General features: G+C 39.5%; 3 protein-coding genes across 6 annotated transcripts; 1 reads left to right on the top strand and 2 right to left on the bottom strand.

The window, feature by feature from the left end:
* Positions 1-261: 261 nt before the first annotated feature.
* LOC119546731 (protein atonal homolog 8) lies at positions 262-5,380 on the top strand. The gene is made up of 2 exons (XM_037853221.1): positions 262-610; positions 3,438-5,380. The coding sequence occupies exons 1-2, from the start codon at positions 538-540 to the stop codon at positions 4,448-4,450; spliced, it is 1,086 nt and encodes a 361-aa protein (XP_037709149.1). The 5' UTR covers positions 262-537; the 3' UTR covers positions 4,451-5,380.
* An 8,756-nt stretch (positions 5,381-14,136) lies between these two features.
* Positions 14,137-15,507, bottom strand: LOC119545986 (galectin-9B). Its single transcript, XM_037851971.1, has 2 exons — positions 14,329-15,507; positions 14,137-14,272 (listed from the first exon to the last, which is right to left on the bottom strand). The coding sequence occupies exons 1-2, from the start codon at positions 15,473-15,475 to the stop codon at positions 14,205-14,207; spliced, it is 1,215 nt and encodes a 404-aa protein (XP_037707899.1). The 5' UTR covers positions 15,476-15,507; the 3' UTR covers positions 14,137-14,204.
* Positions 15,508-15,658: 151 nt separating this feature from the next.
* On the bottom strand, positions 15,659-19,443 carry LOC119545985 (galectin-9). 4 transcript variants are annotated; one of them, XM_037851970.1, is made up of 4 exons: positions 17,644-17,815; positions 17,335-17,395; positions 16,921-17,036; positions 15,659-16,862 (listed from the first exon to the last, which is right to left on the bottom strand). In XM_037851970.1, coding segments are annotated over exons 1-4 (1,203 nt in total). In that variant the 5' UTR covers positions 17,646-17,815; the 3' UTR covers positions 15,659-15,838. The 4 variants fall into 4 exon arrangements, with proteins under 4 accessions (XP_037707898.1, XP_037707897.1, XP_037707894.1 ...); XM_037851969.1 differs by lacking the exons at positions 17,335-17,395; positions 17,644-17,815 and adding an exon at positions 19,117-19,443; XM_037851966.1 differs by lacking the exons at positions 17,335-17,395; positions 17,644-17,815 and adding an exon at positions 18,299-18,686.
* Between the last annotated feature and the right edge of the window lie 28 nt (positions 19,444-19,471).

Raw genomic sequence — 19,471 nt, forward strand, 5'->3', positions numbered from 1 at the left:
ACATAAGGACGTCAAGTATAAATTATAATTGAAAATTCGCGTTAAAAACATGTCTCTCTTATGTTCAATTGCTTAGCTAAACACAAAGCACAACACCAAAAATGTTACACGCAGGGCAGGACAACCTACAATCTACAAGCGAACGAATGGCGATCTTTAAAATAGCTGAACTAGCATCACTGATGACCAAACGCAGTTCGACCGCGTGCTGCTTTAGCATGAAGCCGACGCCAGATACTTTCAATCCGTCAGATACTTTCGTCGTGAACGGTCGTTCTCCGGTCGGCCAAATTTACAAATAATTGTGAAAGTTAGAAAATTCTTACAAGTTAACGATTGTGTCTAAGTTGATGTACGTTTACGTCGATTTCTAACCCAAAATAAAAGTGCACATGATACGAAACCCCATAACTAATACGTGCGATATTAATAAGACTTTGCAAATAAATTTCTCAAACTTACGGCAAAGCATTGTTAAAACTCAATTTTGGATTACGCGTTCCCTTCTAAAGGACTTGGATTTCCGTCAATTCGATTATGGCGAATGCCACCCCAGAAAAACTTTACATGCAATTAAGCGCATCGGAATTAGCTGCAATTATTATGAAAGGTGAGTTTAATGCACGCACAAAAGACAGTGCCACCTGTTGCCTGCAAAATGTGTGGCGTTTTCCATTATTTACTATACAAATATTTACTTAAAATAGAGCGCCTTTGTTACTTTATCTGTCGTAGTCGTATTGTTATTAGCATTTTCCCCAAAATAAATTTTCCACCTGAACTAGCGGGGACAGGGACAAACTCTTCGTAAGGATAAGTTCTGAAAATTAAGCAAGGGAGCTTTGGATCAAGGCCATTAAGCAAAAAGGATTCGCTCAAAACAACTGAGGACAAATATTTTAAATAGGGGAGATGCCGTCCAGTGGATTCAAAGCTCGCACTGACTCAGACGATGCAGCATAATCATAAAAGTAGCATTCGTTTGAGGGTGGCAATTCAGATACAGACAGATACGTAAACAACGCCAACTATTTGTCGCCACCGTACTTCAGCTTTCGGCTTGGGGCGCATATGTCAGCCAGGCACTTTGCGCGCTATAGCGAATTTGGGACGGCGATGTCGCCAGACATATTGGCAATTTGTCTGTTTGTGAAGCTGGAGTTCCAGTTGGCCTCGGCAATGTGTATCCTTTTTCACCACCGCCTGCTTACTGTAATAGCGTTCGAAGAGGGGAGTTTGCCCCATCCCACATTTTTCTGCTGATACTGTCTTCACGACTTTCTTTTACGTATCGTCAATCGCTACCGTTTTAGAGTGGTTAGTCTAGAATGCCAAAATTAGGATATGATTATGTTGTAATTTTTTTTAAATCTTTTTATTTTCTTAGTTTTATAGCTGTATAAGACTATCTATCTTATGCAGAAATACTTGTAGCCGAGTGAGGAATGGGGTACAATATTAGTATTTTATTGGCCACGGACAAGGATCCTTGACCAAGTGTGCTACAATACTGCATCATCTGGTTCAGTTGTTGCGATTCATTCATAAAAGTGATGCGTCATTTTACTACAATATACACCATATAGTCGCTATAACATACTTACATTTATGTACGTACGAGTATATGCACATGCTTTGATAAGAATGAGGCTTCCCACACAGGGAACGCTTCCCAGTGGACCGACCGCCAGCCAAAAGCCGCCTATGATGATAACCTTTCGTTGACTTTTGGCGTGAATATGGGATTTTCTGATGCCTCTGACAGTTAATGTCTGCCGTTTTTAAGTAGGTTTTAGCTGATTTTCACAGGAGGGCATTCATTCTTGGAAAAAAAGGCAATTAACGGGAAAACGGTTGCCAATTTCAAAGCAGAAGTTTCGGGACTGGATTTAAGACCTGAAGACGGATCAGATGCATTAAATAAAAATGACTTTTGAGACTCATAAGAAGTAGAAAAGCAACATTTATAATAGAGACCAAAACCACAATGGACACCAATTTTCCGGGGAAAAAGTATGTGTATTAACTTGCAATTCTAACTTTTATCATTCCTACATGTAAGGCCTGGAACAAGAAAATATTGCTGGAAAAATGTATATGACAAATTTTAAAACGGTAACAATGTATCCGCCTTGCACAGGTGTTTTGGCCTAGACGATGCCAGTGACGACGGTTCAAAAATAAACATTTGTCTAAATATAAATTATATTGCTGAATATAAGAACCGTTCAAGACGGGAGATGGAGCTGGGGCTATAACACTGCTGTTATTTGTACAGCCTGATTTCGTGGCCGCAATGTCAGTCAGTTTGGTTAGAATTTCGTTTCGTTGTTTATCTGCCTAAAATTAGAAAAGATAGCAGAATACTGTGCCTTTAAATAGTTAAGTAAACATGCAAAAAGCATACCTTCCGTAAAATGTGTATTATTTGAATGTCCGCACCGGCTCAGAGGGCGGGAACAAATGTACTCATGCCATTTATGTATAAAGGTGCAAATAGGCTTCAGTACGTGTGCAGAAGCAAAGTGTGGTAATGATATTCAAACTCAATATTAAACAATTATTGTGTGCTTGTCGGCAAACGTAAACATATACAGACATATAAATGAAGTGACAGATGTTTCAGTCGAGCACTAGTACGGGTAAATTCTAAATTGCAAAGCGGAAAAGCACACAATTAAGTTGGATGAATTGACAGCTGCTACTGTAATTAGCTGTTGGAGACACTATTATTTTTCACTCTTTAAGTTATCGAAACTCGTGTGTACATATATCCTGGCACATTCGTTTGTATTTAGTTCGCGCACTGGAAGTTGTAATCGCGAAAAAAGACACGCATGTATGTGTGCATGCTCGCTTATTTGTTTTGTGATTTTATAAATTGCTAAGCGGGTTGTTGGCTCCTGGTGCAGTGGCTGCCTGATGCTGAACTTGAACTGACTTTATTCGCCAGACGCGAAATAAATTACTTTTAACAAGTAAGCTGCGTTTAAACACTTTAATACCTGTGAAGGTCAGTGGTAAACTGACGGGAAACAGGTTTCATTTTTTTGAACAATGCATAATTTCACTTTACATTATCGACTTCATACGCATCTACTGCTAGATTTCGGTGCATAAAATATATGTCATAGGGTAACAGGACAATGGGTATTATAAAAACTTTAGGCAAGGAAATAACAACATACGTCAATCCATTTTGGATTTCAGCAGCTTGTAATAAAAAATAATATTTTGCGATTTAGTAGTTATTGAAATTTGAAAAGCCGAAAGGGTGTCGCCAAAAGGCAGTCCAATCCCTATTCGGCGAGTCTGTTCCGCGAAAACGGGGGTTTTTTAATTTTGCTAATACATAATGCCAAACATTAGTAACCGGTTCGCCGTAATACGTCACAGATAGAAGACAACTAACTCTTTAATTTTTTTGTTATTTTTAGATTCACCCAATTCCAACGACCGTGATGCGGGTTTTTGTTCCGCGAGTTCGGAAAGCGAAGGCGGAGATGACCTGGCCGTCGAGCACGCGCGCAGTGGCAGTCCCAACATCGGGGCAAAAGGAACAGATTCGGCGGACTTCAAGCCAATAGCACTCATTCGCAACAAACGCAAGAGCACGGAACCCTCCAAGGTCGTAGGCTTATCGACCACCCCGTCTAGTTCCATGTCTGGCCCTCCGGTCAATGCCAGTATGAATGCAACAGGTCCGCTTAAAAAACGCATACGATACACCTCTTCGGCCGATTCGGCGGTAGTGCTAACACCTCCAGCCATAGAGTCTCCACCGCCCATCGGTTGTTTGCCTTCCACGTTGAGCTTGGAGCACGAAATTATGCCGAACCCGGCTCACATATTCGTCCGTCACCCGGGAGTTACTACCCTTCACCGACCGTTTGCCGCCGATCCCGAACAGCTAGAACCACTCGCATTAGTGACCAAGAAGAATAAATGTGCTGACAACGCGGCGCCACAAGCGGAAATGTACTCCACCCTTTTGAATGGGAAGCAGCCATCTGCCAAAAAGACGTTGCAGAAAAAGGCGCCAAAGATATCAAGCTCATCTACAATGCTGGACGCAAGTCTCAGCGATGAGGATCTGTGCAAGCCGGGAATAGCATCTGAGATGCCGCGACCGCACCAGCATCAGCGCAATTACAAGAACATGACGAGGGAGCGCCGCATCGAGGCAAACGCTCGGGAGCGGACCCGTGTCCACACCATATCCGCCGCCTACGAAACGCTTCGCCAAGCGGTTCCAGCCTATGCCAGCACTCAGAAACTATCCAAGCTCTCCGTGCTACGGGTGGCCTGTTCCTATATACTGACTTTGAGCAGAATGGCTGGCGAGGACTACAGCGCCGATCAATCGGAGCCGTCTATTGCCGAGTGCCTGGAAGCCGTGACATCTACCATTCAAACCGAAGGAAAGGTGAAGCGGAAGAAGGACGAGTAACCTTTTCAGTTTGGTCGATACACACTTTTTAAGACTTTTAACGCGACTGATACTGCTAATGTTACAAATAATCAAGTGTGCTTGAGCTTAGGCCGATCCTGCATACAGCATTCCTACCCACACGCTCTGAGTCTTAAGCATAGTTGAGGTCACAAGTGGCCAAATAGCTTTAAAAGTTTTCAAGGCTTTGTTTAGTTATACAAACCAGATAAGTTTTAAGTTGAGGGGAAATCGATAATGCGCGAAATGAACTTTTTGAGTATGCATGCATACATATTGTACAATATATTGATAATAGTAGATTTAAGTACCAGCGATGTGATCCTAATTTAAAATCGCTTTTTACTGGAACATGTTAGGGAGTACAAATAGTCAGCACCAATACATTGAAAAGACAATAATCGTTATCTTAAAACTTTAAGGGACAATAAGTAAACTTTTTAAATATAGCTTATAACGTTTCATTACCATTTTTGTTTCAAACACGGCTCTTATTTCAATATTCAAACACTCACGTAAACAAATATAAAATTATAAGAGAAACTTTGCCAAAATGGATTAATACATACTATACTTTGGGATAGAATATGAATAAATATATATATTTTTACATGTACCTTTAAATAAAGAACCCTCTGAAAACTAGTAAGTTTTTTATAAGCAATACAATAACAATTGGCTAAGTTTATAATGCTAGTGCATGTGAACGAGAACAAATTGTGGTGACAAAAATGTTTTTATTTTCTTATGCTGTCGATAAGAGAGTTCCATCTACCTACGGAACTAAATTGAAAACCTGAATTATTTCAGTCTGTGTAAATAATAGTCTTTTACCCTTGAATAGTAATCTCATGGTTTGTTATAAAAAGATATATGTATACATACGCGTAAGTGCCATAAAAGCAGAAAATATAAAAATCTGACTGTCCAGAAAATGTATTTTAATATCGAGTTGGGAACCAAGGTGATCGCAAAAGACAGGCGGTGTTTGGGGTTGACGTTTAGTCATTAGTCACCTGGGTGCTAGTGCACCGAACATTGCAAACAAGCACGAAAACCAAATAGAGGTGACGGCGTTAAGGGGTACTTTATGTCTGTACATTTAATAATCTTATCGTTCGCAACAAGCTATTTGGTGGTATTATAACTCAACAGGTGCGCACAGAACGGCAGGCGATCGATTCCAGTACACCTGAACGCATCCGCGTTATCATAAAAGCGTTTTGGCACACCAGAGTGCCCTTATCAATTGAGGTTCAGAAATATATTTGTCAGCTTATCTAGCAGGCACAAAGTTTACCGATATCACAGTTAACATAGTGCATGCGCACCCATGACGTATTGGAAACGACACAGCACAGTTAACTATGCAAATGACTACCAAAGTGCCTGCATCTAGTTGACCCAGTGCAATATCCAACACAAATTACATCAGCTTAGAATCCTATAGAAAACAGGTTAATAACAGCAATTTCTGATCAGCATATAATGACTTAAGCATAGGCGTTATTCAACAAAAACCAGGTGGTTGAGCTTGCACTTGTTTTTACACACCTACTGAATCGTACTTGCATATCCATATTTATATAGATCTGAAGCTGTTGCTTATTTTATATAAACGTTGATTAAAAAACAGCGTTAAAATAATACCAATACGCCTTATCAACTGTTTATTTTTGAAACTTAAGGTAATGAAACAACAGAAATTATGCGAATGATTTGAGAACATGATTCAGCAAATAAAAATGTATAAAGGCAATGCTTTTAACACATCTATATTTTTTTTATACATGCAGTGGTGCATCAAGATGCAAAGAATTTGTGATATGTATATCTATGCGAATAAAAACTTTCAGACTTATCTTGGAAACAAAAAAAGATAAATGAAACCCTAGTCGATTAATATCTTTTGTTATTTCTGTCTTGAGAACGATTTTTACAGAACCTGATTTAAGTAACCGTTAGTCCTTTGATCTGATAACAAATTGACTGTTCCCAAGACTGCACACTTATAGCTTTTTAATGAATGGTCCGATTTAAATAACTTTTGGCATGTAGATGGGTATTGATAATAAGAACAGTCCCAAAATTTTTATAAAATATTCAAAAATTTGGTCGCTGGACAGGTTTAAGCCCTATAGGCGTATGTGGGCACTTAAGTGGGCGTGGCACCACGCTGCGCAAGAAGCTCAAGAATCTTTTTGCAAATCCCAACTTTCTAGCTTTTTTAGTTTCCGAGATCTCATTGTTCATACGGACGGACAGACAGATGGACAGTCGGGCACGTCTAGATCGACTCGGCTAATGCTCCTGATGAAGAATATATAAAGTATATATGTATATAGGGTCGGAAACGCTTTATTATAATTTATTTATCATACCCTTTTACTGTACGAGTAAGGGGAATAAAAATATAAATAATGATTTGCGTTTACTTTCGATTTAGTTGAATTTTCACACAGAACTTTGATTAGGCTGACGTAAATACCGGTGTCTATTTCAATACCGACGTATAAGGTGATACATATGTATGCATTTTGTCTATGAACTATATATATTACTAAATACCTGAGTGTGCTATAAAGTGAAGTAAATCAATTTTTTTTTTAATATTTTTTTTACAATGTGCTAAACTGGGAAGTTTTCTAAAATCATATTCAGCTTGTTGCTCTGTAAAGTACTGCTTTTTAAATAACGTAAATAAATAATACAATTTATCCCCTTGAAATGGGTTTTCCAAATGTTTCAATATAAATTTATGTTTAGCCCAAAAACATAAACGGAAAAACGTTGAAAACGGTTGAAAGCAAAATAATGGCACACATCATCAAAAGATGCTCACAAAATAATGAAATAAAGTTTGGGACGCACATGATATAAGACGGGGCTTATTTATATTCTGCCAATGCACCGATTGCGGTCCGAGAGCAAAGACCTAAACTAAAAACGAAAAATATGTCTTTAGTTGTAAAGCCATGTTTGTATACCCTTTTTATAAATTCGCAGCCATATTATATAATTTTTTTTAACACATCCCCAACAGTTTCTAAGAAAAAATGTAATCATTTTTTCTGTTAGAATATTTAACGTTATCCTTTTGGACATGATTTTTTAACTGCGCAACAACCAACTAAGTAAAAATAAAATACCGTCAGAAAGCGTAGTAAATGCAGGACGCATCAAGGAACTGACTGAATGCGCGGCCCTGGCCAATTGATATTAATAAGACTTATTCTTACAGTCCTTTTTTGCAGGCACAGCGAACACAATGCCAACATTAAAAAGTTGCCACAGTATTTGAGCTCAAGTCGAGCTTTTACCTGTGGTTTTGGAGTCGTTTTGCCAGAGCATGTAAGGTTCAGCATCTTGGCAGCCGAGAAACATTAAAGACATGGCCTTCTGTTACCAGCTGGAACAGGAACAGGGGTGCTTAGTCTAATCTGACTTCTGGTGCCAAAGTAAAAATTAGCATTTGTTTAAACAATAAAAATGGAATAAACCATGGTACGCCGGTGCATCACATGTCGTGACGAGATGTTGTTTTAGTCGGAGCAAACTGAGAAATTGTTGCGCAAATATTGGCTTTAATATCGTCTAAAAATACCACATCCAATTGTAGTTGCAGCTTTAAGTTATAGCAGACTTCAAATATTGTCGCACCTGTCACAGGTGTGGGCAACGTCTATTTCGGGGCAGTTGCCAGTTGCGCGTGTGCCTCCCAACGTGTTGGTGCGAGGGTGAGCCGAACTACGTATCGTCTTGGCATCACATGCTGAGCGAACAAGCGTGATCTTTTCATTAAATATGCGTAAAAATTAGCACGACCGATGCTGCCTGGACTACTTTGATAATTAACCAAAAATTTACTACTCGTTATAAAGTTAAGGCTAAAAATAGAAGCCGGCTGGCTTTTGTTTACATGCTAAATCGCTTGGTGTTAGGTTTTGTGGAATGGGGCTATTTTAAGCGCTCGCATTTGGCAATTAAAGTGGTCCTTTCTAAGAAGATTAATGGCCTTGGTAGGACATTTTACATGGTTTTGGTAAATGGTAAAAAGGTATTTCGCATTTGTGATTAGTTATTGAGGCTATCGAACTAGTAAGTTCGTTTCGTTTTATTTCATTAATTTTATATATTTAAATGTTCAATACCCTAAAAGTAGAATCTTTTAAGGGGTTGATTTCTAAGATTTCTAAGAAAATTTGTATACAGCTGGCGACTTTCAGATAGAAATGCAAAGTACACTGCGCTGAGCTAAAAGTGTGAGGTTGAGAAAAAATGTGCGACTTTGTGTGTGTGTACATACGTCGGGCACACACGCGCACACGATTGGTTGGCGCCTAGATTGCAAGGCACAAGTGACAATTTTAAAATAAAACCAGACTGGCGGGCTTGTGGCAGTGCCATAGTTGACCAAGCAAAAACGCAAAAAAATAAAACAAAGGAAAGGAAGGAAAGCTATTAGGCGACACGGCGCGACAGACACTCTTTATTGCATGCCAAAAGTATGTCTAGCAATTGTCGAGTAAAATATTTAAAATTAACTTCTCACATGCATGTATGCGAAGAACTCGAATCGTAAATTCATAAGGACATATTAATGCATCTGATTGAACCAAGCGCGGTTGCACTTATAACAGATGATCGCCACGAGATGGAACTCACCTACACATGTTCGTGTATTTTGCTGAAATATGACCCAATTCGCGTTGACTAATCATTGCCCGCATGCTCCTCACGGCACATCGCTGACTGTGCGGCCAATTATCACGTAATTTGCTATAATAAAAGAACAGACGCCTGTCTGCGATTGTTTGTTGTTATTTTGAGTGCGTAATTGACGTGGTAGACAAGAATTTAAATTGACAGATAGGCGATGAGCAAGGCAAGGTGCGCAGACGCAGAAACAAAAGTACCACCCGAGTTGGTAGTGTTGCTGGCGTCAATCTTGCAGTGCGTAAATGTCACTTGGCGCCAGACTTCGAAATTATGCATTTGTTGATATCTTTTTATCATTGATTCGTTTAAGTTTCCAATCCATTTTTGATTACAGGCAGATGGCAAAGTTATTAATTATCAGCTTGATAATATCAAAAGGCACTCTTAAGAGTTACTAAAGCCGCTTTTCTTATAGATACGAACAGCTAAAATTAGATTTGTATCTTACTTTTGGCTTACTACGAACATGAGAAAAGAAACTTCAATGCTCATATCCTCTATGAATTGGATTTCCCCTGTTTCCTGCTTGCTTAAAAAAAAACATTACTTGCAATGGCATACAAATATTCGTTTGGACGCAAGTTAACCGAGGCTAAGAATTGCTTGTTTACTATTTAGTACCCCTTTTCGGCATTCATTGTCTAAACCGTTTTTGTCTTGACTTGTTTACTCGATTGCGTGAGAGAATTTTAAAGATATAGAACTTTTCTACAAAGGCATACATATTTCCAAGTTTGGGTTGATTCGATTTGAGCACGAAACTTAAAAAGATGATTTGCCCTGATTGGTTGGCATAATTAGATGTTAAGCATTTTACTTTAGGAACGCAAGGCGTAAGAAAAAAGAAGGTGACTCAAGAATGTATTGGAATTGGAAGTTTTAGTATGCACAATAAATTGTAAGGCTCTAAATTACCATTTCAGAAGCGAGTTTAGCCTTTAAAACAATGATTAGTTATTAGCCCTTTGAGCTTTTGATATCCAAAGATTTAAATCTCTTTTGAGTTAAGCCCTAACAGATAGTAGCTGAGGTCAACTTTTTCCTTAAAGCGTAGCAGCGACCACCGGGTGTTCTTTTAATTTTTACATTCATCTACGCACAGAAAAATACAGTTTTCCATTAAATCAGTCAGTACAGTGCAAATGACCCAATACCGTACTACCGTATAAGAATTGTGACGCCGCCTATTTGCACAACAAAATTAAATTGAACGTATTTCAACTTCTACCATCTGTGTCCACTTGCATTCGCAACCATCCCAAACCCATACCATCTCAGTTATCCAAGACATGCGCAATGAATTGGCGCCAGGATGTCCATATGTCTACACAATATGCCCTGCTGGACCCACTCATAATCTCACTCCCACTTGTCTGACTATTCCTGCCAAATGTGCCACACTAAAAACACAACGGGGCTTGAAGAGATTTAAGGGGTACCTATATACATATAAGTACTTATATAAGAGAGATCTTTAGGTCTGGCCACAATTTGTTTATTCCCTGTCCGTTAGACCTTAATTATGAAACTTGAAATGTAGTTTACTGTCAGATTCTTTTAACTAAGCTAAAAACAATTTTTTCATAAAAAAAAATTTTTAAGCCAGGTTGCTTAATATATTTTTTACCAGCTTAATTTTTGTTCACCCTTACATTTTAAAAGCTATGAGCAAAAGAAAATACTAGCATACAAAAATTCTTTACTTATTTGTCTTTCGAGATTATTCTTGAATCATATTAAAGGTAATTAATTGTAAGAACACCCTTTAGTTTTTGGACTGTTTACAAGTCCGCGTGTTTAATTAAAAATAGGTTTAAAACATATAACACGTATGAAAATTTAAACCATACTACTAGATTAACATATCGGCTTTAAAGTTAGATTACCTTATTTTTATTAGTCGCGGTTTTAAAAGGATATCACTACAAAAAATATTAGCATTGATAGTAACTCTAACTTGTATTCCTCACCATTAGCTGGCTGTTTAGTTCCAACTTTAAACAGTTTTTAATATTCAGTAGTATTGGCTGCCTGGCACCAATTAAATTACTGAAATTTTGGTATTTCAATGAGCTTCGAAAAGTTAAAGACGTTCTTTATAAAACAAAAAAGTAGCAAAGAACGAGACGCCGACGCCGCCGGCTGCTGGTGGATGGCATGGCAACGAACACCGAAAAAGGATGCGAACGAACGATGTGTCCAACTACCATATAAAAATATGCAATCAAACGAGTGTAAGATTGATCTCGGGCGATATTCTGAGAAATCGAGACCCGGTGCTCCAGTCTGATCGTGGGTCCCTTAGTTGGAGGAGCTCACATTCAAACATGCCGGTATAAATACAACATGCTTAAAGCAGGAACGAGGGCTCTAAATGTCTGTTTGGAAAAATAACCTGCATCTTCCCATTTAGCGGATTTATCGCTGACAGCAATGGGCAAGGACAGTCTTAGTGATACTTGAATGTAAATGAATATTTTTATGCTTTTATGACTCCCTCGGCTTAGTAACTAAGCAATAAAATAGTTTAACGAAAAATATTGAAAAATTTACAATGCCGTACACTTTTTTTAAGTATTACTATAAATAAATTCTGTCCTCAAGACTGGAACTTGAGGTGTCCTCGTTAATCCGGACTCCACACAAATGGCTACCGTCTTTCCTTTGGTATGTAATTGATTTTGACAGTGCGAACTCGCATTGACACTGCCGTCCGATCAGTAAGTGTGAATCCACGGGATTAGCACATACACATGATAATAAACACAATGCACTGCAAACTGGGCAAAAAGTGATTGATTTCGCGGACTTTTTTCGAACGGCGTCGTCGGCAGTCCAAGTTCCATACAAATGTCCACGCACCAATTTTTCGATGACTTCGTTTTTGGACGGTTTGCAATTCGGCCTGCCGGGCAACGAGCATTCAGTTTCGCTGGATGCTTACGTCGAATACGAAACGGGTTGCATTCCGTTGACCATTTCAAACAATTGGCAGTGGCAGCTGCTGTGGCAAGCCAAAGACACAGGAGCACCGCGGAGAAGCAGGAGGAACAGAGGACAAAACCTCAATTGAGGTTTAATTTAGAATGTAGCCAGGCTACCGCACTGCGGAGCCATTGATTGCAGTGTTCTGTGTGACACGAGTACACATTCGGAATATTGATAAGCCTTACTCATTTTGCGCCTGCCTGGCTAATCGGCGCAGCCCGGCGAGGACAACATCTTGTTGTAAATTGGTGCGAATGCATTTGTTTCCATTTACTTCTCAGCTCAGTACTGACCGCCTGCCCAAATTTGTGTTATTTGATTGGTCTTGTTTGGTCGGAACTTTTCAATTATTAAGCCAAGAGCGTAGCCAGGATTTTTTTCAGAGGAGAAAGGGGGTGGGAGGTTTATCAAAAGTGGGAGATCAAAAGCGAATTATTAAAATTAAAAACCAACAAACAGGGAACCAAAATTAATATACAACTGTTGGTAAAGACATTTTTAAGTTTTAGGGGGTAACCTATATTTTATAAATTTAAGTCTTACAGTCACACCTAAGGTTAATCAACCAATTTAACAATCTGATTAAAGTTAATAACGTCATTTTGGCTTACAAATTAAAGCATTTTTGACAAAATGAAAAACATGTCAAACACGTTGAATGACGTGTTCAGATTTCCCAAACCACAAAAACCTGGTGGTTAATAAAATATTAAATTATTAAACGTAAGGCAGCTAGTTGACGATATTAAAGAGGAATGATTGCGACCAGACCGCCACTACGCTCAGGAATTAAAGAAGCTGCCTTTTTTATAACTCAAAATTATCGATTCCAAAGGACGACAGAGGCAAACGTTTTTTACGCAATTACAGGATCAGGGCGCATACCTAATTTTTATTTTAATTAAAGACCCACCCAGGGTTGAACAAATTTTTGCACGCAGCTTTCCGACAATTACTCGGGCATCCTTTAGTAAATTTTATGGATGTATCCATTTAAAAATCTTTTTTACTGATAAATTAAAATCAAGATTAAAATATAAAATAAATAATGTAATTATATTGTTCTTAAGTAATACATGAAAGGTTGATTTGGAATAATAGCAAAGTTATAGCACCTTATTCATATATGTACAATGTACGTTGTACATACACAAACAAATATAATATAATATTTGGTAGAAGTTCTACGGTTTAACCGTTTTTGGCCTTTTTTTAACTATTAGAAAATGTAAGTAAAGATCTTTTTTAAAAAAAATACAAATGCAAATAAAAAATGATTTCTTAACTTAAATGTGATTTGAAATAAAGTTTTCCTTTAACAAAGAAATAAATATTTGATGCAAGCTCCACATCATCTATCAGTAATCCACTTCATTAGCAAAATGGTCCAAGGCATGCGTGACACGTACAAACTTAAACAATAAATAATATTTTTTCTTTACAGACGCTTTTTAACATCCTTTGGCAAGCCTTGGGAAAAATAGCAGGCTTGACGTTTTCGACTTGACTTATTTTGCCGCTTTTTGCTGGCCATGACAAAACAATGTCAACTGTCTTAAGAAACACATGTAGACATAAACGTCAATTCAGGACAGCCTTTTCAGTGACGACTCTGGCAGTACGGCCATACAGTGTCCTTAATCGATTATCATTTTTAATAATCAATTTCAGAGGCCCTTCAAGAGGCCAGAGCCGGTGGACTGCAGTCTGCTTTTGGTAGCGGAGACTGCTTTTGCTATCCGAGCTGCTTATGGGCAGACGATCACTTGACGTCGACATCACATTGACATTTATGAGATGAAGCGCTGCGCGGAACCATAGGCCTGAACTCCAGGGCGCATAGTTATTTTAATTGCAGAAATACTGAGTGCATCCGTCTGTGTTTGGTAAAGATGAAATCAAAAATCTACGTTTAGATACAATACTGGCTCTAAAAAGGGAGGCTTTTGCCTCAGACTTATAAATTTGTAAAACAAGGGTTTCGACAGGTTTGATTTCCGAAGTGTCTTATTAATTAATCTACACAGAAATGATGACATAAATAACATTATATTTCAAGTTGCGGTATTTCAGTGCGCTTCCAGGCATTTATAGCACGATCCATAGCAGTACGTCCTGAAAAAATATGTAATTGTAAGTTGATGAATCAATTTCGCGAAATTTGTAATTACCTTTTGCCTTTTTAATAATGTTGCTTCCCTCGATGACTACTTCCCAAAGCTTAATATCTCCACGGATATTCACAATATCAACACGATCTGGCTTCATTTGATACTTGAAATGAAACAATGACCTGTTGTTTACAAACAGCTCGTAATAGGTATCTCGGCATACAACTACTATGACAAAGGCGCCGCCTGGTCTAAGACTTGTATTTAGGCGCGACACTGTACAGTTTACCCACTCACCATTTAAATACGCACGCCGAGTAATTATAGCCTTACCAACTTTGTCATGCCTACTTCGCAAGAAGCATGGGCTAAAATAGAACGAGACTGTGGGTTGGGGCCAAATTTCCTGTCCTTTCTGAAACGCAATACTGAATCTTTGGGGCATCAAACGTACGCGACCTTCAATTCGGAGCGCACGTCCTTCGACGAGGGCCACATCTTCAAAGAGCTTTCCATAGAAGGGAAGGGGTAGGCTCGGCTGGTACAGGTACTTCTTAGATGACATCTTTGCTAAAGAAGATAAGACTTTCCATTCGGTATCCAAGTTCTCTTCATCCCGGATTTTTGTTAAATGTGGAATGGGTTGTGCCAATGAGTGGGTTAGTCGTATAGGGTACTCGGACACATAGTATGTGTCAATAACAATATCAGAGACATCGCCAAGTACGTCGACAGCTTCCAACCAACGATAAGGCATTCGGTGAATATATTTCGCAAAGTGATATCCATTCACTGAAATTAAGAAGCTCTCCTCAGTAAGTAAAATTTGCATCCAAAAAGACTTTCCGCGGTTTAGTTGAAAGGTAAGATAGGATGAATTCTCCTCGGGTCCCCACTTTCCTTTTAGGCGTGAATTTCGCGTAATATAGTTTTGGGGAAGCCGTGATCCTATTTGAAGCAGCACATCGCAGTCTTCGCATGTTTCACTTCCCTGTTTTGTAAGAAAGTCTATGGCAAAATGCTCACATGCACTTAGAATCATTCCATGAAAGACAAAACAAAGCCCCGGCCTTGGACATTGGATCACTTTAAAGTGTTTGCGTCGATGTGCCGCTGAGCGCTCTTCATAGAACAAGGACATAGCATCCATGACCCGCCTGAGAGCTACGGTGCCAGCACCTGGGTAAACGCTCATAAACTTGCTCATTTTCGACGACTGTGTGTTATTGAGGAAGGCGAACTCGAAAACTTAGTGTTGTACAAGAGAGTAATAAAATAAAAAAAGAACAATACATTAGGCTAGATACGAAATTTGACGTTATAGTAAACGACAGTGCCCTTTTTATAATAAAAGTCAAACCAACTCTAGACTTAAATAAATACACACAGCTTACAATAATATAAACCGGGAAATATCGCCGGAACTTTAATTGATAAAAAACTAGTACATTGTTTAAAAATTATGAAAAACAGCAGCCTATCACTTAATTATTGTCGCTTAATTAATGAGAAAACAAGAACAAAGAAATAAAACCATTTACGTTGGCTGTTGATGCCTAGTCACAGATAACTAATACTCATCAGTGTACAAAGGGTTGTGATAAACGCGTACATTCTTGCCCTTAATCAGTGGATTTTGCTCCAGCGTTACATTCCACAGTTTCACATCTCCTTGTATATAGACGGTATCAACCAACGAAGGCCCGACCTTGTATTTAAAATCTGTCATAAATTGCCGATTGACATAAACCTCATAGGAGTCTTTGGTGCACACAATGACCAAACTGAAAGTTCGGCCGGGACGAAAGTTTGTGTCCAACTCCGAACGTTCCTCTTGTGCCCAACGTCCGTCAAACCAGGCATTACGACACACCACCGCCTTGCCTATGGCACCGCTGCTCGCTTTTGAAAAACGTGGATTGAGGTGGAATGCTACGACTGGATGTGGCCAAATGTCCTGCCCCTTCTGTAAGTTTATGTAGAAAGAGTGTGGAAGTAGGCGCACTCGTCCTTCAATTTTCAGACATCGACCTTCTACCAACGAATTTGGCGGCAGTGCTCCATAATAGGGCAAGGTTAGCCCAAAATCATTTGAACTGTGGGTACTCTTAGGCGAACTGTCCGACTGTGTGATCGGCGCGCTAATAAGGCACCACTCATGAGGTATTTTGACAGTCTCCTCGATGCTGGCGTCAATTTCATCAATCTCGTCATCTATATGGAGCTCAATGTTTTTCGCCCCCGACTCGGGTAACCGTTGAGGATAGTTTAAGACCAAAGTTCGCTGCATTTCCACGTTACCAACATCTCCTTTGACTTCCAGAATGCTGACATTCCTATAAGGAATGCGATGAGTATACGTTGCAAAATGCTGACCGTTTACCGAAATCATATAGCACGCCTCAGTAACAAGCACTTGAATAGAAAACTTATCGCCGCGACTTAGAAGGAAGGGCAATGCCGAGGAAACTTCCTCGCTGCCCCATATGTCCTGTACTTTGGTGTTACGAACAATATAGTTTTGTGGCAAACGCGGATTAATGTGAAGCGCCACATCTCGAGTCTCGTTGTTATGAACAAGATTAATGGAGAACCTAAGGGAATAGGTAAATGGTTTATAATAGATCACATAAACTTGTCCATTTATCTTACCTCTCACAGTTTACTGCTAGATTCCCAGTAACGGTAAAGCTGACCCCTTCGCTCAATTGGCCAATTTGATCGTTGAAGTACTTTGGCACTGGATCTGCGTAGTCGTAAAATGAGGCCTATAATGTGCAATTTGCATTAAAATAAAATACTATAAGCCCCAGTTTTCTCTTTTTACAGTAGTGAATGACTGCCTCGCCAGTTCATGGTTAATGTCAAGGAAAGACAACATTTTTAAAATTCCAAACAGTTTGAAATATAGCAAAGCAGGGGCCTACTGACATATTAAGCTAGCACCGTGTATGTCGCTATTTCAAGTACAACCTAAATTGATTATTACACGCACGTACAAGAATACTATTTTTGACTCCTTAAACAACACCAAAACCACCACTTATGTTTTCATTGCATGCTTACCTCATTCAAGCCACCATTTTTCGCCGTAGTACAACAGCAAAGCAATTTCTCGCACAAAACCCTAAGGCACATTTTATAACTTTAGTAGGATTTAAGAAATTTAAAAATATCCAAGAACTACGTAATGGAAATCCCGTCTTGTTTGAGGAAACGATATTCTATATTAAACAGCAAGTAATGATTCAACATCGTCCTTGCTCGTTACATGTCTCACCGCACATTGAACATTAAAATACACACTCAAGCTAAAGCACTGCGCAAGTAAATAATATACTTTCAGTGTCTTTGTTTTTCAGTTGTGAAACATACATGTTTGCGCTAATGGAATCCGGGGAAAAATCTTCAAAAACTGTTAAAAAGAAAAATGAATTGTTCTTAACAAATTAGTTTGGTTGAAGAGCCTGATATTTGGAGGTTGTTATTATTTTTCGATGTCTTTCGCGAATGACTCGTTCGAAGAGAATTGAAACTACACCGCTATGACAACGCCAAAAGCTCTTTGACTCGTACAACAAAAGTCGCTGTATACTATATCAAGTCTGAACAGATGTGCAAACAATTATATACCAGCACAATGCGTTTAAGCCGCTGATTCAGCTTGTGTCGGAGCTTATCGCTTAGGAAGAGTATGGCAATAACACTGGATAATTACGGAAAACTGCTTAAGTTCAGACACGCCTCGACCGAAAACCAAACAAACCGAACGAGCGCGCCACCTTTTTAAACGGCGACTGTGTCGAACAGCTGTTGAAAGCTCCCCAACAATGCGAAGCATTGGAATTACTGGGGAGCACGCTAAATGTCAAAACAAAGACGCAGAAAGAGAGAGGCATGTGTACGAACATGTGAATGTACTAGTGCCTCCCTTTTTGAAAACTAGACAATAATTGGATAGCCAAACCCCAGTTTTAAGACACTGCGAATAAACACTTGGCGATAGCGCTTAAGTTTTCCGATTACGTACTTTAAGCTCTTTTCCATCCACGACCTCGATGTCCCAGTCCAAAGGCGCTAGGTGCCGGCCCTCCGCCTGCTGAAATCTTGCGTGCAGCTCCCTCGTGGAGTCGTCGAAGGTATCCATGCACTCTGCACCCGCCTCAACGGCTGCAAAATCGATGTCCGTCCTCCGATGCATCGAGTCGGAGTTATTCAGGGCCTGACGCAACCAGAACTCGCGGCAATGAAATCGAAACAGCTGCAAGCGGCGCTTGATGCGGTAATAGTTTAAACTTCGCTCGATATTGAAGGCGTTCTGCCACAGCGCATCTGACAGATCGACGAGTTCGCGAACAGAGTGGCAGACCAGGAGTATTATTGCCGTCATGCTAGCGATTTACCCGATGCAGATGCGATTCTGGGCAAGCTTACGCTCTCTCTGGCTCTCTCGCTCTCTGCGTGGAACTCGGCGCGTATTTGATGAACGAGATGTGATGATACTGAATGTATGGTATTTCTGACGCCCAATTACGTGTGTCTATTGCGGGTGTTTGTGCCCGTACTGTTCTGAATTTGATTTATGCGGAGGCCACCGGCCCTATAGCTCAAATTTTTTTATCGACCCCAAAATAGCTTTTTCGATTTTGATAACGTGCGTTGTTTGCGCATACAAATGTAGGGGTGCGTGGGTGCCTGTATATATGGCACAAATACATAGCTACTTTACATATCTCTATATCAGTACAGGCGTTCGCCTGTCAGTTTCGATAACAGCCTTGGGCGATTTGTCACCAATAATGAACCATAAACTTGGCGAAGCACTAGAAAAAATGTCCAGAAACTTACATCCTCGTTCTTGAACCTCTGATAGGACTCTTGCTCGCTCCGTTTTCGTTTCCCACAGCAGCAACTCATCGTGACCTCTGGGGAAAGTGGTTTCGGCTGGGTGGAGCTGATCAGCTTAACAATAGTCTCGGCTCTTATCAGTTGATCCGATCACCGCAACAATTGTTCACCGATAAGCCTAATACACAATCACAAGATGGATGCTAGTACTTAAATTAAAACAATAATTTCTTGGAAATATCAGACTGGTAGAACATTTTCTTCTTTCTTAGACTCAGTGGGAACGTTAAAGCTAAAAATATTTAGCTTTGCTGAATTCTAACAACCGCTTGCCATCGCAAGGCTTTTTGAACTG

Source organism: Drosophila subpulchrella, chromosome 2L (assembly GCF_014743375.2).
Source record: "Drosophila subpulchrella strain 33 F10 #4 breed RU33 chromosome 2L, RU_Dsub_v1.1 Primary Assembly, whole genome shotgun sequence".
Classification (NCBI taxonomy): domain Eukaryota; kingdom Metazoa; phylum Arthropoda; class Insecta; order Diptera; family Drosophilidae; genus Drosophila; species Drosophila subpulchrella.